The sequence below is a fragment of the Ochlerotatus camptorhynchus genome, unplaced genomic scaffold, assembly GCF_037179485.1.
Source record: "Ochlerotatus camptorhynchus isolate MF236.1 unplaced genomic scaffold, CSIRO-AGI_Acam_v1.1 ptg000045l, whole genome shotgun sequence".
In the NCBI taxonomy this organism is placed as follows: Eukaryota; Metazoa; Arthropoda; class Insecta; order Diptera; family Culicidae; genus Ochlerotatus; species Ochlerotatus camptorhynchus.
In genome coordinates, this window is record NW_027040536.1 from 4,309,402 (window position 1) to 4,334,252 (window position 24,851).

At 38.7% G+C, this 24,851-nt stretch overlaps 1 protein-coding gene across 3 annotated transcripts in view; it reads left to right on the plus strand.

Annotated features, from left to right (window-relative positions):
* Positions 1–24,851, plus strand: part of mthl1 (methuselah-like 1) — a 268,410-nt gene that overhangs the window by 144,012 nt on the left and 99,547 nt on the right. For all 3 annotated transcript variants that reach the window (XM_065238525.1, XM_065238537.1, XM_065238533.1), the window contains exon 4: positions 18,915–18,993. In XM_065238525.1, coding sequence (XP_065094597.1) covers positions 18,915–18,993 — 79 coding nt within the window. The remainder of the gene's footprint in view (positions 1–18,914; positions 18,994–24,851) is intronic.

Consider the following 24,851-nt stretch of genomic DNA (forward strand, 5'->3'; position numbering starts at 1 on the left):
TGGCAACTGGTTGTGGGGATGTCCTTTCCAGGTATAAATTTGTTTTTGCTGATAAGTTTGCTCGGATACTAATGATTTGGCAAGGAATCTGCAGTTGTGGCCTTAAAACCAAGGTTTTCATCACATCTAACACAATGACGTCGAAGGTTTTCATTAAAGAGTGTCTGAAAAAGCGGATTTTACCCTTCATTCGGCAACACAAGACCAACGTTATGTTTTGGCCGGATCTAGCCAGCTGCCACTACTCTGAGGAGGTACTAGAATGGTATGCTGCAAACAATGTTAATTTCGTCACCAAAGAGATTAATCCTCTGAATTGCCCTGAGTTCATACCGATCGAAAAATATTGGGCAATTGTCAAGCGAAAACTTCGAGGATGCCGTAGAGATGTGACAAATGCACAACAAATGCGTTTAAAGTGGAATAAGTTCGCCAGTACAGTGTCACCAGCGACTGTGCAGATCATGATGGTATCGAACACAAGTAAAGTGCGACAGTTCGTTCGAAACGGTGAAATGTAATAACTTGTTATATATCGTTTGAAAGCTGGATAAATACTCTTTTGTTTGACGTTTTGATCAACCGTGTATGTTGTTTAATTCTTGAGTTATGATCACTTGAATGCGTCCAAATTTACTTTGAATCGGGCTTTACATAACAGGATTCAGAATTCTTGAAGATGATGACAAACAATACGTTCATAGTTCGCATAATCCCACCCATCGATTCCAAAAGCCAACCACATAAATTTGAAAAAGGCATTATTTCAATCCCCACTTGATGCCACTAATAGTTACAAACATTTACACAATACTTTGTGTCCCATCCTCGAAAAAAAAAATAGTCATGACTCAAACGCATGGCCCGCATTCAGCTTCGCCGCTGTTTTGTTTCACAACATCCCGAAAAGCATAACAAAAACAATGTATAATTCAGCTGTTTTCCCACTGCTGCGCGCCACCTCTACACAAATCTTAAGAGATTGCTTCTTAAAACTAGAAAATCCCCCAACCCGATGCCGGTGTGAGCTGCTACGGCTCGCTTGCCACCGAGACAAATTGCAGCTGAAAATTTATTGACCAATATTTTCCCAAGACGAGTGAAAGCCGCTTGTTGAAAATCTGAGAAAGCGGAAAATCGCTTCTTTCGAAAACTAGTTTTCCCTGGCGTCGTCGTTTGTCCCAATAGCCTAATTGAAATGTCGCAATTTGGTCATTGTTTTGTCTCGTTCTTCCGTTTATTCCGGTGGCAAATCCGGAGCATCTTCTCTCGCTGTTTTATTTATCCGTCGGTTATTTTCTGCCATTGTTTATCTTCAGCCAAGTGCACTTTTTCAATTTTTCATAAAAAAACAATACCCGAGAATGTGCAGTTTCTCGTTGCCTGGTGGTATTATTTTTGTTAGTGGAAGCGAAACCTTGGGAAGAAGAGGATTTAATTCATCGTTTTGAGCTCAAGAGGCAGAGGAGGAAACTGGAAGTGAACCTCTCTTCCGGTTTCGGGAAAATCCCATTACCGAGAACGTTTTTTCTTTGTTGTTGTTGCTTTTTTCTGATGCTACGTACGAAAACACAAGGCGAGGCAATTTCTCCTTTCGAGAGAGATATTTTCCTCCTGGGGGTGCACCTTAAATGAATTCCTCGCCTAACGTCGTCGTCGTCGTTCTCATCAGCGTCGTTGGTGGCGTAGTTTCAGTATCTTTTGTGTTTTTCCAGTTGTTTCTCGGTCTGGGGGAAAAAGGCTTTTCTCTCTCTGCATCATGAAAACTATGAGATGTGTGCTGATTCGAGACGTTTCATTAGTGGAAGGTGGGTTTTCCGTGCCAGAAGAAGGAAAAGTGCATTGTACCGGGGTTTTCAGCGATGCAGCTGGGAAGGTTTTGATCCTGGAAAATAGCGAATGAAGATTATGAATTTTTGAGGGATTTATAATCCTTGTACTTCGAGGACTGAAAAAGTAGAATTTACGTTTGAATTGAATGGTTTATTGACGCTAATTAGACATTAGAACTGGTGCATTTGGAGTCCTTGATATGATTGGGAACTGTATTATTTCGAACTAAAACTCGAAAGTCTTTATTGTTGCTGAGTTTCTACAGGGCTATGAATATTCTCTCTATAGAAATGCTGCAAAAGTTACAAATCTTCATTTTTCAAAAACAGTATCTGCAGTGCAAACCTGTCAGGACTTTCACTTGCAAGACTTTATATTCACAGTTAGAAAAGGACTTTAAAATTTCGATGAACATAATGCTAACGTGCGGAGTGAGTTGAGGTGGAAAACTCGCATTACTTTTAGGCCAATATTAAAAATAGTATAATATTTCTATTTAAGATGTCGCAAAGGCCCGAAAACAGCTCTCGAATGACCAAATAATATAAGGGTTAAACGCGAACTTAGCGAAAAAACTGCAGAAAGCCTTTAAAAAAAGTCAAATAGATAAGATAGGATCAGATAGGAAATATGTCGTGAAATATTTCAAATGTTGTATGTGTACCCCGTCATCATTTTTTATTCCAGCAAGAATCAACTTTTAAATGCGCAAAGAATGCTACACCAGCTACCATAACACTCGCAGCACTCAATACCACTCGTAATCCGCCTTGACACAGTAGATCAGATTTCATCCAATCTAGTTTACATCTATCAAGCTGCCACCCTCACCATCATCCGTGTTACTTCCAAACTAGACACCCCTTCTCTTCCTTGCCTTTCAAAATCCTGCCGACGACATCGACGACGCTTATTACAGAACATGCTGCGAGCAAAAAAAAAATGATAGTAATTAAATCTGCGTTGAATCATCAACCCGATCAACTTTGCTGGTTCTTCTCAATACTGTCCATGTCAGTGGCAAAGCCACTCGAGGAACCGCTTGTTATTAGATACAGGCATGAAACGAATGATGACGCCCCGCCGCAATCAAGCCGTATTCGTAATTACAAACGACATGTGTGGTGTGAGGAAAACTAGTACTCAATGCCCCTCGCCGCCCCACAAACTTCCTTCCATCCCCTACTCGGATTATGTAAAACCCCATACTCCACGGGTACTTGAAGCTGTGGAATGCGACGCCGCCGTCGATGACTTATAGAAAGCTGGAACGTTCTTGAATTGATACCACCAACACACGCTCCACTCGCCATCTATTCGTTTATTCGCGTGGCTCAAGTGCAATAAAACTGCGAACGAGAACTTTTCCATTATAGTCGGTTCTATTTCACATCTTTCACGTTCTCAATAGAGGACGGAGCACAATTGTCTGTGATATTTGTTGTACCGACTGTAAGAGCGGTACGTCTCGAAAGTTTGACTTCCGGACGAAACAAATAAAAAACGGTAAAAGGAAAACAATTCGTGATTATTTGGCAAAAATTTCCTCCCTCTTTAGAAGACAAAGGGAATTTCTGCGGATAAAGTTATGAGTTTTATATTTTTCCGAGCGAATTTGCGAATGCTCATCGGATGAAATAATCCATTGTTGAAAGTCATTAGCTGAGTTGCTTCGTGGAGTCGTATAAAAGGTTTTTGACGTAGGACTACGTCTGTGATTTCTATATGGGGGTACACTATGTGAAATCCGAAAATGGAACATGTAACAAAATTATGAAAGATTTTGAACATTAATAACTCAGCTGTCCCTTGACCAACTTCAATAATTTTATCCCCAATCGATCATAAATATTTCTACGCATCAATAGCAATGCTTCCGACTGATGATTTTCAACAAGAAACTTTTGAAAAAGTGTTAATGTCAAGCATTGTCCAATATACAAACAAAAAGTGATAGTTTTATCACTGTTTTTCATGAAATAAACGTTCCTCCCAAACCCAGTCGTCATAATCGAGTACCACTGGGTTGCACATCATCCTGCTTTAGCCTGAAAAGATATAAAAGAGCGCTACTGGTGGCAGGTTAGGTAGTTCACTCTTCTACCTAACAATCAGCAATGACTAGTCGTGGCAAAGGAGGAAAAGGTCTTGGTAAAGAAGGCACCAAGCGTCATCGGAAGGATCTTCGTGATAACCGCCATTCGTCGTCTGGTTCGCCGTGGCGGTGTCAAACGTATCTCTGGTCTGATCTACGAGAAATCACGAGGTGTGCTGAAGTTGCTCCTGGAAAATGTGATCCGTGATGCTGTCACCTACTGCAAAACCGTGACGGCCACTCTGTACAGTTTCGGAGGTTAAATCATCACCAACATTGGCGACAAAACGGCCCTTTTCAGGTCTAACAAGATTATTCCAGTAAAGAGTTCTAATAGAATTCATCTGTGCCTATTTGTCCATATTCAGAACCACACGCCCTCAACGACCACACAAATTGCTCTCCAGAGTTGTAATCTTGTAACCAAACTTGAAAGCAGGGGTGCAAGTGATTTTGATCGATTCTCTTTGAAAAAAAATTACTACTAATTTGGTACGCCTACAATCACAAAAAAACGGTAAGAGTTAAGATAATAGATGATCGATCAATTCGAAGAACTAAATGCTCTTCACATTTGTTCCGTCCTCTAGCGGTCCTACGTCAAGCTTCCGTTCGTGCGCCTAGGCACTGACCCTTCTACTTTGATTTTTTTTTTGGATGGTCTCTGTTCTTCACGTTTCTGCTCATCACTGATGTCAGGATGGCAACTTCACGCCTGGGCCCTTGGTGTCGAACTGGCGGTCGTACATGGGCCAGGATCAACGGTCTGACTTCCAAGACGATGGAAGATGCGACCCAGGAATTTTTACCTCAGAAAATCACTACCACCACCGGAGTGTTGGCATTACTTTTTACCAACGTTTTAAAAAATCCCACAAATAATCACACACGTTATGTGTGTAACGGGGTACTCGGGTATTCAGCCCCCTTTTGAATTACATGTTGTATACAAAACTAAAACATCCTTTACGAACATAAGGGTTAAACACGAACTAAGCGAAAATACTCCAGAAAGCCTTTTAAACACTAATAGCGGTAAGGTTAATCTCTGATATAACTTTAATACGCCGATTTCGGCGTAGGTTAGAGCACCACTTCAGCCTAATCGCCCATTTTGGGCCCTTGTTTCAGAGCTAACAAGTCAATTATGCGTTTGGTATGATAATTTGGTTCAAAAGCAACCGAACGAAGTCAATGACAACGCGTGATATGAATATTTACACCAATTTTTCTTAAAAACAAAAAAAGCGCTCCGACCGAATCCATTTTTGTCTTCATCCGATAGGCCGAAGTGAATTCAATGGCGTTTGAATGGCGTTTCCATGCATTAGGACCAGCGAATCCAAACACATAAAGCAACCAACGATAAAGACAAAACGGTTGCTATGACTACCATGACAAACTCGCTCTGTAGCATAGCTCGATTGGAGTGGTAGAAGGATAATGATATATTGCTTGCCTACTTTGTTGCAATATAGACGCATGAGGACATAGCTTGATCCGAATCGAGAAAAGACATAACAAACAGATTCCCAGTAACACACGTGTATCATCTTCGGCTTTACTTCGTTAAGCAGCTTACCATCAATTTGTTTGTTTCTTTCTACCGCCCCGAGTAAGCTGTGTCGCATGGGCTGCTTGTCATGAAAAAAAGGAAGAAGATTATATCATTATTGCTTTCCACTTCTGACATAGCGTTATCATTCGGTTCGTTGATCGCTTGTCATTTTGTCATTTTGAGATATTTGTGATTCCTTGATTAGGTCGTAGGTCGAGTTTGGGGTCAAAAAGCAGTGTTAGATTTTTAAAAATATCTCAACAATTTGTTTCTCTTTATCAAAACATACGGTACATACAGAAAGGTATATAAATTGAAAAGTCATCTGCAGTGAAAACATTCCATTTTGTGAAAAAAAAAATCCACTTGAAAAATAGAGGCAAAGGGCGAATTTTCCTTAGTAGGCCCAAAATTAGCTCTTAGCACTATTAGAGAAAATCTCGGATTTTCAAAAAGAACGCAGCCAACAGCTCTCACCGCTCTCACACACACATATGCAACAAAAATAAATTTTTCTGATTCGCTACAGCTGTTCTGACCGCAGCTTCCAGCAAGTTTGTTACGGCTTGGTCCCAATCGGAACGTCCTTTTTCATCATCTTCATCATCTTCCCGGAAAATCCGATCGGTTGCAGCAAATATATTCGGAAAATCTTATTCGAGAGGAATCAGCAAGAGACAGTGTCGGCAATAATAAGAAATCCCACAACGGACTTTTCCGTAACTTCCTATTTTTTCAATGTTTGCCAAGATACTTGTTGCCTATGTGCGAGGGATTATGCTTCTGATTATATTGCTCTTGTCATGAACTTCTCGTCGGACGTTCTGTTAATTTCTAGTAGGAAGCCGGAATTTATTGTCAGTAGTTCTCAGAATTTCTCGCCGAAAGTTCTCTAGATTTCTCATCGGAGATTCTGTCAATTTCTCTTAGGAAGTTCTCTAAACTTCTTCTCAGAAATTTTGTAAAGTTCTCATCGGAAGTTTTCTGAATTTTTCGCCGGATATTCTCTGAACCTCTCCTAGACAGTTATCTTAAACTTCTCGGAAGTCCTCTGGACTTCTCGCCGGTAGTTCTATGAACCTCTCCTAGACAGTTATCTGAAACTTCTCGGAAGTCCTCTGGACTTCTTGTCGGAAGCTCTGTGAACTTCTCCTCTGACGTTTTGTGAGATTCTTCTCGGAAGTTTTCTGAATTTCTCGTCGCACGTACTATGAACATCTTCTGAACAACATAACCTCTCGTCAAAAGCTCTCTGTACTTCGCGTCAGAACTTCAGAGAACTTAAATAAAGTTCAGTGAGTTTCTCAGAACTTCTCCTTAGAACTTCTCTGAGCTTCTCTTCAGAAGTTCCCTGAGCTTCTCGTTGGAAGAACTCTGAACTTCTCATCAGAAGTTCTCTGAACCTCTGGTCGGAAATTCCCTTAACTTCTTGTCGGAAGTTCTCTGAACTTCAAAAAAATTTTGTGAAACTTAGAGATTTTTTAAGTACTCTGAACTTCAGGGAAGCTCTGTAAACTTTTCGTCGGAACTTCTCTGAACTTCTCCTCGGATGTTTGCTGATTTTCTTTTTGGAAGCTTTGAACTTCTTCTCGGATGTTTGCTGATTTTCTTTTTGGAAGCTTTGAACTTCTCCTCGGAAGATCTTTGAACTTCTCGCCGGAAGTTCTCTGAACCTCTCCTCGACAGTTATCTGAAACTTCTCGGAAGTCCTCTGGACTTCTTGTCGGAAGTTCTGTGAACTTCTCCTCTGACGTTTTGTGAGATTCTTCTCGGAAGTTTTCTGAATTTCTCGTCGCACGTACTATGAACATCTTCTGAACAACAGAACCTCTCGTCGGAAGCTCTCTGAACTTCGCGTCAGAACTTCAGATAACTTAAATGAAGTTCAGTGAGTTTCTCAGAACTTCTCGTTTGATCTTCTGTGAGCTTCTAGTCGGAAGTTCCCTGAGCTTCTCGTTGGAAGATCTCGGAACTTCTCATCAGAAGTTCTCTGAACCTCTGGTCGGAAATTCCCTTAACTTCTTGTCGGAAGTTCTCTGAACTTCAAAGAAGTTTTGTGAAACTTAGAGATTTTTTTAAGTACTCTGAACTTCAGGGAAGTTCTGTAAACTTTCCTTTAATGGGAAGATTACCGAACCGAAATAAAAAAAAATATTTTCGGCGCGTTTCTATTTCTCTAAAAACATTGGAAAACATTATCAAAAATCCAAAACAATGAGTTTCTTCCTTAGATTCTTCAGAAAAATTACATGTAAAAATAGTTTTTCTATCTCAGCATGAAAAAATATTTGACCGTAAAGTTGCTGTTTTGTGGTTTTTTGACTCCAAGTTTATGCCATAATAAATAACAAAAAATATTTTTGCACGTGAATTTTCTTTAAAAAATACGAAAAAATGTTACTTTTTACACGGGAAGAAATCCAATCTCAGAAATGAGAAAAATGACTCATGATTTCATGAACATGATGTGTTTTCATGTTATGAATATACACCATGAATAATATTCATGATTTCATGAGCTTTTTCTTCGTAACGCAACCTATGCGTTACGACTTTTTCCGGTTGACGAGGGGTCGTAACTAGATTCATGAAATCATGAATCATCCGAATCAAAACCATGAACTATATTCATGGATTTGAAAACTTGATTCATGATTATGGTACGAACCATTTATGATTCCAGGCATTTTGTAAATAGATTCACGAAATCATGAATCATCTTAGTTAAAACCATGAGCTATATTCATGGCTTTGAAAGCTTGATTCATGATAATGGTACGGATAATTTATGATTCCAGGCATTTTATAAATCGATTCCCGAAATCATGATTCATCCGAGTCGAAACCATGAATTATTTTCATGAATTTAAAAACTTGATTCATGATTATGGTACAACCTCATTATGATTCAAATATCCCAAGCTACGAATCAAATTATTTGCTTCTTTTAAGATAATGATATTCAATTGGTAGTGGTAGTGATGGTCGTAGCGATTAAAACAGGGTTTTGTGGGTCAGTTCGTGTTTTCTTGGTTTATTTCATAAGAGATAATTCAATTTAATCAAAAACAATAACAAGCATCGTCAATTGTCGATTGACTGCAACAAGGGGTTGTGGGTTGTCAACATTGTTAGGCTCATTGTAAGTTTGAAAAGACAAACCATCATTTGGCATTGAATCTGTTGATTTTGTCAATAATCCAATCAATGAACAAACGTACAAGTTGACTTGTCTTACGCCACTTAATCCTACTCTCGTACATACAGTTAACGCTCCCTAACTCAATATTGAAGGGACCATCGACTTTGTGAGAATATCGAGTAACGGAGAGATCGTATAAGGAAGAGTTGACTGTACCTTTTTAATCTAGAATTCAATTATAATTCAATCAATAGTTTTCATAAGGGCGTAATTGCTTTTGTAAACAATGGCTTTAGTCGTCGATTTCTCGCGAATAAAAGCTCACTCATGCAAATGAATGGCGCTATCAGGTAGATGAATGTTTTCTCTATCTGCTGGCATCGTTCATTTGCATATATGAGCTTTGATTCGCGAGAAATCGACGACTAAAGCCATTGTTTACAAAAGCAATTACGCCCTTATGAAAACTATTGATTGAATTAATCTTTTATTATAAACTGTAGTCACAAGGAGCAAGAATGCATAATTTTCAAAAACCGTTCGATTTTGGCACGGTGCCAAAATTGATTCCGCACCAAAATCGAACGGTTTTGTGATTTTGCTGCCAAAATCGAACCGTGTCAAAAACGAACGGGTACTGTAAATACTACTATGCGGGAAGCTACTGATTTGGAATGATAGATTTCATATTTAAAAAAAAAATACAAAAATTTCTTACCAATTTTTTCAGCAGTTTGCGAAACATTTTTTTTTTTTTTTTTTTTTTTTCCTTTATTTACAAGGCTTTTAGCCATTGGCTGGTTCGCCTTGGGATTTGCGAAACATGACTCTATCCCGTGCTACTTTGCAGAAGAGTTTTATATCTCCTTCCTGAAGCTCGCTGAACTCTCTGCCATTTTGAATGCCATGGTCATTTATCACAATACTGGCGTAATTGTCCAGGCCAGCCCGATACAGAATAGCTTCAAAATCCAGCTATGGGGCTCCGGGATCTAAGTCTACTCTGTATGTCCTCTGTTCCTCCGTAATTAGGGCTGCGGCTGTTGGCAGTATTGGCCCATCGAGAGCAAGATATTGTACTTGATCCAGTTCCATTATTGTAATAAAATGATTAAACCAGCACCGGACACTGAAAAGGATCACACGTTGCTTCTATTCGCTTCCTTTTCCAAATTCACACCCGACCGCAATGGACGCTGAAATTTTATAAACACGGTTTGACAGGCAAACGCGTACGCGTAACGCTTGCTAACGGCCATGATTTATATTCATGATAGCGATTATTTTTGTTCATGATATTCGTCGCTTGTTTCATGAAAGCATGAATTGTTTTCATGATTTCATGGGATGATTTTTTTTATGGTTTCATGATTTTTTATTCATGAAAATGACAACGGATTTTTTCCCGTGTAGATTTTTGATGTCGTTTCCCAATAATTTTAGAAAAATCGAAACTCAATTTTTTTTCAGAGCGGTATGCTTCCCCTTAAAATCAGATCATAAAGTACATAGGAATTCTTTAAAGTTCATTAGGAGTAGTTCTGCGGTCTTCAAGGAGATATTGTTGACTCTAAAGAAGTTCAGTGCACTTCAGAGTTGTTTTGTGATCTTCAGAGAAATTCTTCGAACGTCAAAAATGTCTGAGAACTTCTTGGAATTTTGCAAACTTCAAGTTTAATCTAGTGATCTTCAAAGATCATATCTAAGGTTGAGGTGACATGTAACTTCATAGCGAAATACCTCACATCTCACATCACGCAGAATACGCGTGAAATTAAGATCTCTGCAGTATTAATGGCCTCTCTGAAGTTTACGGGAAATTTGTAAGCATACTCGAAAAATTGTAAAACCGCTCTGAGGTAGGGCAGACTTCATCCGAACGCATATGATAGCAGAGCTTAGCTAAAGTTCGCAGAACTTCTCTGAAGTTATCTGAACTTATCTGAAGTTATCTGAACTTCTCTCTGAACTTCTTTGATATTTACAGAACAGTTTTGAGATGTTTAGTGTAATTTTAGACAACTCTACTGGAGCTATTTGAAGTTCGTTGAGCTCATCTGAGTTTTCCTTAACTTCTATGAAATTTGTATAATTTTTCTGCTAATTGCAGATTGGTGAATCAATAAAAGAATATGACGGACTTTATAGGAAATGGATCGAACGATTGAACTTATAAAGGAAGTACGTTTTGCTACTCGGTATGCAGAGGAATGTTGGTGAATAGTTGGGGAAGGTTGGAATGTACGAGCTTATGGGTGAATATGAAGGTATTGGAAAATATCATGTACCGTTGGTTTGCGACGATTAATAGCTTGGAGACGATGGTGCGTTGTTGGGTGAGTGATTAGTGATTGACTTGAGGGTGAGTGTTTTGGACTGGTTGGCAAATCGATGAGACTCGTTGAAGAGTACGCAAGAGAGGCGCCACCTGACAATGCAAGCAAGTTCGATTAAGGGTAATTTTCGTAGTCGTACGGTTAGCGGCGTCACCCGTCGTTGAGGCATATTGTGAGTGCTGCGAAGTGAGAGTTCGATTCTTCCGCTTGAGCCGGTGGAACTTTTCGCAACCAGAAAATTTCCCTACTGGTCTAATGGGTGTTGTGTGTTGTCCGTTGTCTAGTGTTAAGTGTTCAGTCTGTGCAAGCTCTGGTTGAAGACGGTGTCAAATGTACTTTTTTGCTCATCAACGAGACCCAGCGATTTGCCAACCAGTCCAAAATACTCTTCCTCAAGTCTACAGAAAACACTAACAACAAGTCCGATATCACGTTCGCGATTCATCGGATTATGCAATACAGTATCTTTGAAATAATTTTCTTATACGACGTTATCCAGCTGCCTAACAAATTTACTGTCGCATACTTCACCCAGCAATCTAAAATACATCGGCATGATCAAAGTTAATCACGCCTACTGAACCGTCACCAATCACTCCAGAGTTTTTATCGTCCTCGAATTCATTGGGTATGTTCTTCTTGAACTGAATTCTTTGAAGAGAATAGCATTAGGTATTCGAAGACAGCTTCCAACGTCGACAGCAGATACTAAAGCAGCAATGAGCAGAATTTCTAGATCAACAATCGAAAAAAGCGGAACATCCAAACGTAAGCAATGGCTTTGAATGCAAATTTCTCGGGATCAAAACACAATCAACACAATCTAACACCAGCATCTGAAAGAACAAACTTCCTTCATCAAATGGCATTGTTAGTTTGCGTAGGTGTGTGCTTGATTCTCGAAAAATTTGCTTTTAAAGTCATTGTTTACGTGTGGTTGTTCCGCCTATTTCAATTGTTGGTCTATTACTATTCTGCCGCATGTATAACTGAAAACACTCACATTCTCTACTATGTGAGAGAGAACGGCTGCGTGCCAGGGCCTATCATTGTTGATCGATTCTCTTCATCGATTTTCTCTTTCGCGAATAACATGACTGCAAATGCATTTTTCATTGAATGTTTTGTTTCAGGCGCAAGCTAACATCATCTTCTGTCGAACTGCTGCGAGCTTCGTGAGAAATTCATTTATGATGCCGTGGCAAACTAAAGAGAAAGTCAATGAAGATAAATAATCAACGAGGATAGGCCCTTTTAGAAATGTTACGCGAGATATCAGCTTCAATCGACCATATCGACGCGACGAAGAGACTGCTGGCTTTCTTTTTCTGTTAAAGTCGAACAGCATAGCAGAGCTCTAGTGTGCACAAAACAATGTTCAATTCGACAGTGAGCATTCATAAGAGCGAATACGCGATGATCGATTCTCTTCATCGATTTTCTCTTTGCATTGCTACAGCTAGGCGAAACAATTTTCTAGAATTTGTTCAATGCAGAGTAGTAACAGGTTGTATTGGCTATCGAAAGCAACAGCAAACGCACCGAGAAGCGTTAAATCTAGCGAGTTATTAACAAAAGAGAAAATCGACGAAGAGAATCGATCATCGCGTATAGGCCCTTATGCATGCTCACTGTCGAATTGCTTGTTTCTCTTTCTCTCGTCGCCCCATTAGTCTTTCTGTTAAGCTTCGGTGAAACGGACGAGCGAAAGAGCGCTCGACTTTGATAGTTTCGCCTTTCATGAAACACATCAACAGAGGTTTCATGACGTATATGACGGAAAATGAAAATATATATTTCAAGCATTTCTCGCGTGAAAACACTTGAAGATTACAGGTAATATGTTTAAGTTATCTTCCATACAAATATTTATCTAAAAAAATATTAACGAAAACGGGACATAACGCATTTTAAACGAATTGAAAGAGCGGTGATGGAGTGTTCGTGAAAGGGATTGAAACATTGAAAGCCATAATGAGGCTTCGTTTAACTAGAAAATCGACGTTACTTACAGTGAAAGCGATGGGCAAAGCAACGACGAGAAGATCCACAGTCAGCCTTTCCTTCTAAGCCTGTTTATTTTTCATTTTCGTTTTTTGCTGATAGTCTAGCTAAGCGTTATATACATGAAGCGTTGAACATGTTGTATGAGAGAAACAAAACTCGAGTTCATTTTAGAGCTTCGAAAATGTAGAGTCCTGCTGCGTCCTTTCTAAGTTTTATCCTCTTTTGGTGCTTACCGAATCGGGTATTACAATTTGATCTAGATTTATGAAAATCTCGATTAAATCGCGTACTATCCTCGATGGAGCTTACCGCTATAAAAGTCAAAATCAGAAAAGAAAAGGTGGAAAATTCAAAAATGTCACCCAAAAGCATTACAATCACTTAAAAAGGTTAATTGAATAACAAAACGGCAAAAATTGTCTGAAAAGTGTCAGAAAAGCCTGCCAAATTTAAATGCATTAAATTTGATCCTGATGAATGTGAGCGTTTGTTAGGATTCTTGCCCTTCCCCCCCCCCCTGCGTAGACAATTTTCCATACACAATTTAAAAATGTTTATGGGCCGTGGATAATTGCTAACCCCTCCTTAACTGTCTACATACTTAATGAACATCCGCTTAGTAACTTCCATTTAAGTCCACTACCAGTGTTGGCTAAAATCAAGATCAGAAAATCAAAATCAGCTATCTTTCAAAATCAATATCACCTAAAATCATAGGCACCAACCCTAGTAGCACGCTTGTCACAAATCAATTGTAGAAACTTATATACGATTTATTTCAGTCATAAACAAGTTGCTGTAACTTATTGTGATGAAAGTGTGCTACTAGGGAATATCACAAGCCATCATCACCACGAAAATCACTCGTGATTTTCGACCAATATCAGCTATGATTTTTGATTCCCAAAATCAACCAGCATCAATATCAATCGATATCAAAATCATCGAAATCGTAGGATTTGATGATATTTTAAATTCTTGAGTCTGGGACATTCCGAAATTCAAGCAAGCATTCCGGATGAAATAAAAAAAGGTGGATTTAAACCCAAGATGGCTTCCACAAATCCAAGATGGTGGACAAAAATCCACTATGGTTTCCTCCGGACAGCGTACAAAGAATCAAAAACCATGCAATATGGGTATCTATGGAATGGGTAAGATGAGTAGAAGTGAAAAATTGACAGCCGCCGCCATTTTAGGATCCAAGGTGGTCGACCAAAATCCAATATGGTGACCTCTGGACAGCGAATATACCCCTGCACTATGGGTCTCTACACAATGAGCTCGAATCAAATTTTGTAGGTGAAATGAAAGTGTAATTGAGCGAAGTACATACATTTATATATGTGTCAATAAGCATCGTTTTTTTTTTTACGAAAATCGGTTATAGCTTTCCAAAAAAAATGAGATATCAAATTCGTTATTTCAGCAAAGACATGCGTAATCAAATGTTCTGGAAATGGAAGGTTCCAGAATACATCGCTTTCAAAAAATCAGAAAAAAGAAACATAATAAACCGGTTATAGGGATCACCCTAAGTTAGTTATTAAAACTTTATATAAAACATAAACCATTAAAGATAAAAAATTGGTTTTTGCAGCAAAGTTGCTTCAAATAAAAAGTTTTACATCTTTGCCCAAAAATTTGACGAAACCGATTTTGGAGGGTTTAGGGTGAACCCTAAAAAATTTGGTGCAGTAGCTTTTTATACATTTATTTATTTATTTCCCAAGCAACCAAGTTGCTATATTGTTTTGTTGGACAGTTATAAACGTATTTCATTTTCCAATATTTATATCTCTACGTTCAAATCTCATCCCGGATAGGTCACGAATGACCCAAGAATGTTAAAGTGACTATAACAATAAAAAAGACATCAAATGGTGTCCGCCCTGTCAATTTCGTACCAAGCGAGTTCATATTTTGGGTTGTTAATCAGGATCGTTTATGCACTATGGAGAGAAAATTTAAAATTTTGCAGCACTCTATTGGTGATCCAAAACATTTCATGTAGGGCATAGATCAGTCATAATATCGTATTTCACTTGTGAATTAATCTTATAACCTATGTTATTGGCCTGTTGTTTAAAATGACGTAGTTTGCGGTACTAAAATTTTCCCACAAAACTGTCATTTGGCAATATTTTTATCACGACATTTTGCAACAAACTTTTCTAAAAATGTTGCCAGTCATAAACATTTTATTTACCAAGCGCACATTGCCAACGGGACATACAAAGTATAAGACTATTAATTTCCCCGTTATGCATTTTTTTTCCCAAGCGCAGTGCCACAATATTAGCATTCCTGATCCGATTTTCCGCACGTGCAAGGCAAATTGTTCGACAAAGCTAAACCCATCAACGCGCAGTGTAGATGGACACTGGTAATCTTCACCACAAGTCCTTAATTTGTACTCTGCTGCTGTTGCACATTGTAGGGCACGATATAAAAGGCAGCAAAGTACCGACCACCTTCCTCACGATTTGCACAGCAAAACCGAAACCGATCGGGGCGAGATCGCTCACAGTGCAAAACCGTTATAAAATAAATTCTACGCTAAATACCATAAATTACGATGCAAATTTATTCCGCGCAGCGTTCTGCCTGTTGTATGAGCTGTGGGTTGCCGTCATCATCCTCCAGTGTCAGTAGTCAGCTGTGTGTAGTATATATCAGCTACCGCCAACCAACCGACCAACAACCACTTCAGTCAGTCCATAACCGTCGACTGACTGACGGTATGAATTTCAATTTTTTGCGCACAATTCCTCTCTATTAAAATGAAATCGTTCAGATCATCATAAGCGGTTTCCAGCTCCACCACGCCAGGGTCCCAGTAGCATGCAGCTATTTACATCCGACTTGCTCCCCACGAGAACCGTTTGTTGGTAGAAGAAGAACCGATAATTCCAACGAATTGAATTAACTCTAATTGCTTATCATTGTTTTGATTTAATAAACTGCTTGAAATATGCTTCCCTTGTGGCAGACAGGCGCGGTGTGGCGGTGCGTCGTCGTTCTATGTACTCTCTTTTCCCAACTGCTCTCTATACTCCTTCTCACTTCATTAATAGATAGATGCGATCTGAATTCGAACGGTTTGCTTTGGTAGCCATGAAACGAGTTGCCAACGAAGGAAGCATTAAATAAATAAAAACCACGACTGAGATAAAGTGCGGAGTCAACAATTTACTAGATCGGGAAGTTGGCCAACTAACCGACCGACCGACCGACCGACGACGACAACGTCGTCATCGCTGCTCCTTTCAATAGTCGGACATTAAATATATTATCATAACCAACATCAGTCTCCCGGAGAAGGACTGGAGCACGTTATTTCAACGGTAAGCATTCCTTCATTCAGGTATCGAAAGGGTCAGTTCTAGCGGTTCTGATTGAACTGATCAGCACTGCACGATTCTCTCCCGCAACATAATAGTTCCGTTTGTTTTTGCCATGACGACGACGCGACGACGGCGGCGACGACTACGGAAAGATTGCCAATTTCCACGAAAGTGTTGCTTTACCGCGGTCCACAGCAGATGATGGATTAGGTGTGGAAAACAAAGCTCCATTGGATGGCTTTCTTCGCTTAGTCGCTATTTTCTTAGACCCATAACGAGCTCTTGGTCAGCAGCAGAAAGATGAAGAAGTGCTGAGCGAGCGTTTGTTGCTAATCAGCGAATCAGTGCAGCACCGTTAGGTCGCGTGAAGTTTCCCTGTTAGCAGTTGTTGGTACGATTGCGGGATGGTGTTTGGATAATTGACCTAATACAGAACAAAGGGACTGAAATAATTAGATGAATGTGATTATGAGCATCGTGAGCTCAAGCAGTTAGCAGTTGCTTGACTCAATCAGTTATTACACATTACCTATTATTACGATTATACGTTATACCCAATGAAGTCAATTGAGTGTTGCCGAAAGAAAATATTTACTTATTTATTTGTTTTTAAACTTACTATTGACAAATGCGTAATCATGCGACCACCACCATCATATTACATTTGGAAATTTAAACCTAATGATTTGTTTTACTACTTCTAAACTTGGGAAGAATCCAGGCGAATAACTTAAGACCCTTATTTATTAAATTAGGTGAAAGTTCCAGTATGAAAGCAAAAAATAAAATTAAGAATAATTTCAAGTTAACGGCATTCATGAAATTTCAATGTGGGTTTTGGGTTAGGTCGTTAAATATCTGGAGAAAAATTTCATCAAACACTTACTGCAAAAGTAAAGATTATGACAGAATTATGAATCTTATACGTTTGGAAATTATATACCCTTTCAAATATATCGATTTATCGTTCACGAAAACTTGTCTATGACTTTCTTGAAAAACCGTGCTCAGTAAAACTAATCGAATCTCATAAAATACAAATCTGTAATCTGGAAGCATAACGGCTTGCATCCTGATAAAATATTTCAGCAATTTTCACTCTTCTAGCCCGAAGCTATTATTATAACAAAGTACGTAGAAATTTTCCAGAAATTGCATTAAATCAACCCATCATCATCATCATCATCATCGTCGTCATCCTCATCGACCCTTCGTAGCTAGAAGTGCAAAATAGCACACTCCACTTAAGCAGCGATAGACCCGAACCGAACCGAACCGAACCCTGGGACAGTCTGGAAATTAAATTCATTATTTGGTGAGGAAATGTAGTTTCGCCACAACTTTCATATGCTTCTGCACTTTCACCCAAGGTTGTGTTTGCGTTGCCACCCACTTGTGAGCAGAACATCAGCAAGCAAGCAAGCAAGCAGGCAGATATAGATACACATTAAACCGACTCCCGTTTTGTGCGAAAGGAGTTTGGGGAAAATGGGAGGAAATGAAAGCGAAACTGTCTCCGGCATAAATGTCCTGAAGACCGAAGACGACGACGGTGCTAGGGCGGGAGGACAAAAAGGATTCCAACGATATGAAACCATTTGCTCTTGTGTACGCCATTTCCAGGGCTCCGGAGAAGCCGGGAGAAAATTTTCCAGCTTGGAAACTTTTTCTTGTGCTTCGGGAACAGTAGCAAACGGCAGCAAACAGAGACATAACAATACAAACAAATTATTCTCTTCCGGGGTCGGATGCTCCCTGCTCCCAGCCGCCCAAATTGCTGTCAATAGGAGGAAGGCACACAAGGAAAATGGCAAAATGGAAGGACACATCTCTCGGCAAGTGCCAGGCCATGGGATCTGGTCGATGTCACTAGAGGGCACCAAGAGTGAAACACTCGTCCAGAATAGAGTCATGAGAGCTGTTAGCTTGCAAAAAAATACGTCCTATCGAGTAAATGGCACCCAAAATTAGTCCTGTTTGTTCTGAGCGATAGTGTGAGGATTCAGGGACGCATAACTGGCGTATGCATGACGGTTCGCATCGATTTTCCCAACGACCATGTAGTGTCGTGTGGCTGGACGGTGAGGACTTCCGAATGAAAGTGAGTACTGAACGGAAAAGGCTCATAATTGAATCAATTTGCCTGTCGCCGACGACGGACGATGCCTTTTGAAGTTTCCGGCTCACGCAGTTCCGCTGGAAGTCGAGAGTGGCGATTTTCGGCCAATATGGTCTGGGTACGTGAGTGCGGTTCTTTTATGCTGCGTCTTCGAGGCAGGCTGTGCTCGGGGAGGGATGGCAAATCACTTCGATGGAACGTATGCGGAGCGTATAATTGAGTTTCGGAATTGATGAGGACTAGTGAAAATTTGTCAATTTCCGCTCTTATTCAAATTCTCGGATCGATTTTTGTTTTGGGAATTTCGGAATATTGATTTTTTCAAATGCCCATCTGGGAATGGTGAGTTCACCGTCGATAAATTTGGTTTCTAAAGATGGACAATTTAAAAACACAACTGTTTTAAGTTTCGTGTAAATTTTGTTAAAAAGAACATCAACAGTTATACTCATATTTGTTTCTTTTTTATACTTTCAGCTATCATCGTGCATTTCTTTTTCCTGGCTGCCTTCTTCTGGCTGAATACAATGTGTTTCAATATTTGGTGGACTTTCCGGTAAGTTTGGTTTTAAAATTACATTAGCAAGATATCATAAGTTGTATACACCAATTCCAGTGAAATTTTTTTAGAGTCTTAGGGCCATTGAGCCGAAGGCCAAATTGTGTAAAGTGAGCTAAGAAAAATGATATAACTGTAGAAAATTTTTTTTCGTCATCCTATGTATAAAAAAAAAGTATTTAACCCTAATTTTAATAACAAAGTTCATAGATGCCATCTAAACATTTTAGAGATTCTGGATAATAATAATAATATGAAAACATTATGAATTCTGAATGATAACAATAATTAAATAAGATTGATTAAAATCCAATGGGACTTACAAAATTTACCTAAAATCTGGAATTGCAGTGCTGTGTTCGTAAAATTTGAGCTAAGTAGTCGCACCCAACCCACCCTGCGCCCTTGAAATATAAATCTGGCTAAAATAACGATGCGTCTGCCCCTGACGTTGATGACGTTGTTTCAAATAATGTATTATCTAGTTGATATGGTAATGTAATATCAGCACAGATAGATCTCGTTTTTGGAAACATAACTACAGTGCACTCTCTACATCTCGATATTGAAGGGGCCATTGAATTATAGAATTATTGAGTTTGGAATTACAATCCCTTACAAATTCGCTATCGCAGTAGCCAGGACATTCATGTTTACTACGGTTCTATAACTCGTTATCGAGTTAGTGAACATCAAGTTGTAGAGAGTTGACTATACTTTATCTATGTTGCCAAAATCGAGACCTATTTAGATGTGTCACAATTGAGTGCTAATGTGGCTTAACGATAAGCATCAATACTCCCTTAAGTGAATTCTGTTTACAAACTATTGAAAAATTCATGGATTTGAGGAGAACTTCTCGGTTTCCAACAAAGCGAGAATCACGTCAACACATTCCTTTTCATTCCCTGATTGACCTACATTTGGACGTGGCCGGTGGCCAGTTTTTACACATTGCAGAGGCATACTAGACCAATGCATCGTTTGTTGCTTCTCTGTGTAATACTTGTGACCTGGCAATAACGGAGTATCAACCGCGAGCGGTTAATCATTCTCATGCTTACTTATGTCTGATAGTACCGAAGTGATTCAGCACTTTCTGAAGTGAGTTCGAGCTATTATGCAGTACAGATTCCGTGATTTTCTAAAATGTTTCCGTAAGTGTTGGGAAAATAAAAAAATAAAAAAAATAAAAACTCTCACCAACGCCCAAGAAGACAAAAATCAACAAGCAAACAACTGCGTTTGATTAGCAAGCTGTGATATCGCAGCTCGGAATATCAAGCTAATAAAACTCACCAACTGCAAATCTCACCAAACTGTGGTGAGATGGAGTTTAATGATTTTTGCTTTAAACCCGAATGCAACCGCAACTTCCATAACGGCTTGCAGCAGTCCCTTCGCGTCTGCCATCGGTGAAGATTAAAAGGAGATAGCAAACTATGCTTTCTCTTTCTAAGGAAACGATGTGCAATGGAATCATTTTTGTGTCGAGTCAACTCTCAGCTTGATTTTGCACATTGTGAATAGTCTCGCACTATCAAAGGAGCTTGTAAAATCAATATCAAGCATGATATTTTGTTCCAATATCACGCGTGATATTGCGAGCGCATGAGAGCGGAAAAATATCAATTGATTTCTGATTTTGCCAACACTGGTTTCCGTGCTTTTCGAAGAGATTTCCAACTTTTTTTATGAATGATTCTGTGCTCCTCAAAGTTATTCGGATTTTTCAGAAGTGATGTAATATTTTCTGAAGGGATTTAAAACTATTCTGAAATAATTCAGTTATTACAAAGTGATTCAGTTCTTGATTAAGTGATTGCAAGCTTGAGAGAATTTATACAATACTTGCCAAGGCTTTGTGAAGTGATTCTGTTCTTCCCAAAATGATTCAGTTCTTACGGAAGTGATCACGAGCTTTCTGGAAAGATGCAGTATTTTCCAAAGAGATTCAGAAATTTTCTTAACTCATTCAATACTATCCGAAGAATCTCCGAGCTTTCCTGAAGCGTTTCAGTACTTTCAGAAGTGATTTCAAACTTTTCAAAAGTGATTCAGTTCTTTCCGAAGTAATTCACTTCTTGCGGCAATGATTCAGTGCTTTCCAGAGTGATTCCAAACATTCCTGAAGTGATTCAGTACTTTTTTGGGTGATTCCGAATTTTTCGGAAGTGATTCAGTACTTTCTGAAATGATTTAGTACTTCCGAAATGATTCCTAACATTTCTGAAGTAACTCAGTGCATTTCTAACTTATTCAGCTATTTTCAAAATGATGCTATTCCTGCGGAAATGATTACAAACTTTCTGGGATGATTCAGTACATTCCAAAGTGAATCCAAAATTGTCTGAAGTAATTGAAGTGTGATTATGAAGGGATTCTGAACTTTTCTGAAGTGATTCTGTTTAGAATTCAGTACTTTCTGAAGTTATTTAAAACTTTCTACTCTTTGAAGAGAATCCGATGTTTTCTGAAGTGGTTCAGAACATTCTGAAATGATTCAGTACATTCCTAAGTGATCATGAACTTTTCTGAAGTGATTCATTACTTCTAAAGTGATTCCGTACATTCCTGAGGTTATTCAGTCTTTTCCGGAGTGATTCTATTATTCCCGAAGTGAACTTTCCGCAATGATTCAGTGCTTTCGAAAGTGATTTAGAATGTTTCTAAAGTGTTTTGATTTATCCTGAAGTTATTCAGTATTTTGTGAAGTGACTGCTCAAATTTCTGAAGTGATTCAGTACTTTCTTAAATGATTCCAAACTATTATCAATCGATTAAGTATAGAGGCGTCGCGTGCCTCATTTGTTTACCTGTGCACCAAACTTTGTTTCGTTATAGTTTACCACCAAATATTAGTTTTTGTTTTATTTTTCAATGCTCCATAAATTCGAGGGACATATTCTATATTAATCACTACCTAACGTAACATTTGAAGGACCTATCATCTTGTGCAAACAAAACTTGTATGGCCCTTTTCGCGCTAACCGAAGTAGGAGGAATTGCAAAACTTAACTAATTCTCGTTTTTATCACAAGGCTAACTCTTTCGACTGAAGTGTAATGAAGAATATCCGTCAAACACTTCCGAAAACATTTTTTGATACAAAACAGTGCCAACATCTAGAGAAAATTTAAGTTCCCTGGGTAGCAAACTTGAATCGATCAACACTTTATTCATCAGTACAACACTATCAGAATGAACCAGGAGAAGCTCATAAGTTTTGACAGACGCAACGGCGCAACCATCGGTAATTGAGAGATTTACAACTGACAAGAGAGTGAGAGCGAGCTTTTGCGCTCTCTTTCTCCATTACTCTTTTTGCCTGCAATCAGATATCCAAGTGCACAGCGAGAAATGCACGCTTTAGGTACCCATACATCACAATGTTCTTCTAATTTAAACTCACACATTCAAACCGGTCTGCAAGTACGATAACATCCAAAGCGTACCAGACTGCTGTTTCCGTGTTGCTCCCGTCTGATGCGTGACTGGTGAAAGTTTCAATTACAGCTAGTGGTGCAAACCGCCATGTATTGTGGAAAATTTGTGGTATATTTCAAGAGGTTATAGAAGGTCTGCTTGGCTTACATCAGACATTTGATCATACACAAACTTGCCATCCCCCACCCAAAATAAAGGTCTCTTTTAGGTGCACTATTTAATGAGTTTTGTCATGGTAGTGATATCGACATGCTTAGAAATCAATGCATTAGGGAATAGACAGACCATCCGAACTGAATATAATCTTTTTTGAAGCAAAACAAGCCACACTATAAAATAGTGTATTCATGGTCACTTGTGGTCTGGAATAAAGAAGTACAGCTATAATGTGACTATAAAATCTATAAAAATCTAAACGCATTTCAGTGGCAACATTTCAAAGGGGCGTAGTTGCATTTATAAACAATAGCTTTAGCCGTCGATTTCTCGCGAATAAAAGCTCACTCATGAAAAATAATGACACCAGTAGGTAGAGGAATGTTTCCTCTACCAGGTAGCATTTTAATTTTGGAGACGTAAGATTTCATTCGCGAGAAATTGACGGCTAAAGTCATTGTTTACAAAAGCAATTACGCCCCTTTGAAATGTTGGCACTTATTTTTTTTTTAAAATTATTCACTCCTGTGTCGTGCACAGGTTGCACATGTGGACGCGACGCCACTGATTAAGTACATTCAGAAGTGATTCTGAACATTTCTAATGCATTCCGAAGTGATTCTGAATTGTTTGAAGTGATCAAAAACATTTCTGAAGTGATTCATCATTTTCCATATTTATGAATTTTTATGAAGCGATACAATCCTTTTTAGAAGTGATTCCGAACATTCCTGAAGTGATTCAGTATTTTCCGAAATAATAACGAACTTTTTTTTAAGTGATTAACTACATTCAAAGTGTTTTTATGTATGGTCATACGCGAAGTTTGCGATTTTCAGAGTTGATTGGAAATGGAATCTAACATGAAGCTTTTTAGTGTGATAATTTATTCGCTAGAGAATGATCTTAGAAGAGGGTAGGTGGATAGTTCCGTTAGAGTACGGCAGTATGAAAATTGAATAGAATAAATATTTGCACCGATAGTGGTTAACCTCAATCGGATGAACATTTAACCAGTTCAGTGGTACTATTTAACAATTTTTTTCTAACTTTTCCTTTAATGTATATCAGAGGCACAGGCCACTTCAAATTTATCAGTTAGTTTTGTCTCTATTATCGAGACTTTCAGCCGTAAATCAAATCATCATTTTCCTTGACATGTTTACTAGGGTTGCAAGCCATTTCAAATATAGCTTAATTTACTATTTTTCACTGAATTTGAGCAAGCCATTTCAAATTTCACATTTTTTTCAATGTTTACATGAACTTGCCTACCAAAAGCGCTACCCAAGTAACCATAGGCACGCTATTTTTCCTATTTGGCTATAAATGACCAGGGTGTCCATTCAACCGGGAAAACCGGGAAATCCGTGAAAAAACCGGGAATTCGGATTTACCGGGGAAAATACGGGAAAACTCAAATTGTACCGGGAAAGATCATATATACTCATCCCAAGTAACAATTTTGATTTTATATTAGTCTTGTAGGCCATAATTTGGTCTAGAAGAATCCTTTAAACCTTTAAACTTGTAATGTTACTTGGAATCAATCAACTTTATAACACATACATCATTATGTTCTCTTGCTTACAACTTTCATATTATTCTTTTCTCTCACTCGCAATCTGTTCGCGCCCGGATCAAGCGGTTGTCGTTGTTCCTACTACAATCGATAAATTTATATAATTTCATATGGTGTCATTGGAATGCATATGGTGTCATTGCTTGAATTCTTTTACCACAGTTTTCCGAGTGAAGTAGTTCTATTATAAAGGCTGAGCGACCCAACAAACAATTTTAGCTGCAGATTAGCTTATACAGCCAAAATTTGCCTAATGCAGCTAATTTTTGCCTGTATAAGTTAACCTGCAGCTAAAATTGTTTGTTGGGGAGGCATATCCTGTTACGAAGCTACTTCAAGAAGCAGATTCTTGCCGTCTCAAACTCCTTGCAAACTCCAATCATGCTTAGCATGCAAATGTTCGACACCGGACATAGAGATAAATTAAACATTAATTTCTGCACTTTGTGCTAACCAGATACCAAGATTAGGACATCTTGGAATACCGAGGTTAGTCTGTAAAACATAAAGATCTGAATCCATACCTCTCACTCCAAAATCATAAGTTCAAATCTCACCCGGATAAAGCACAAATGATCCGAGAGTGTGAAAATTATTATAAATAAAAAATACTTTCCTTGAAATTTTGCTAAGCATTCTCAAATCATCCTTTTGGAATCCTGTTGAGATT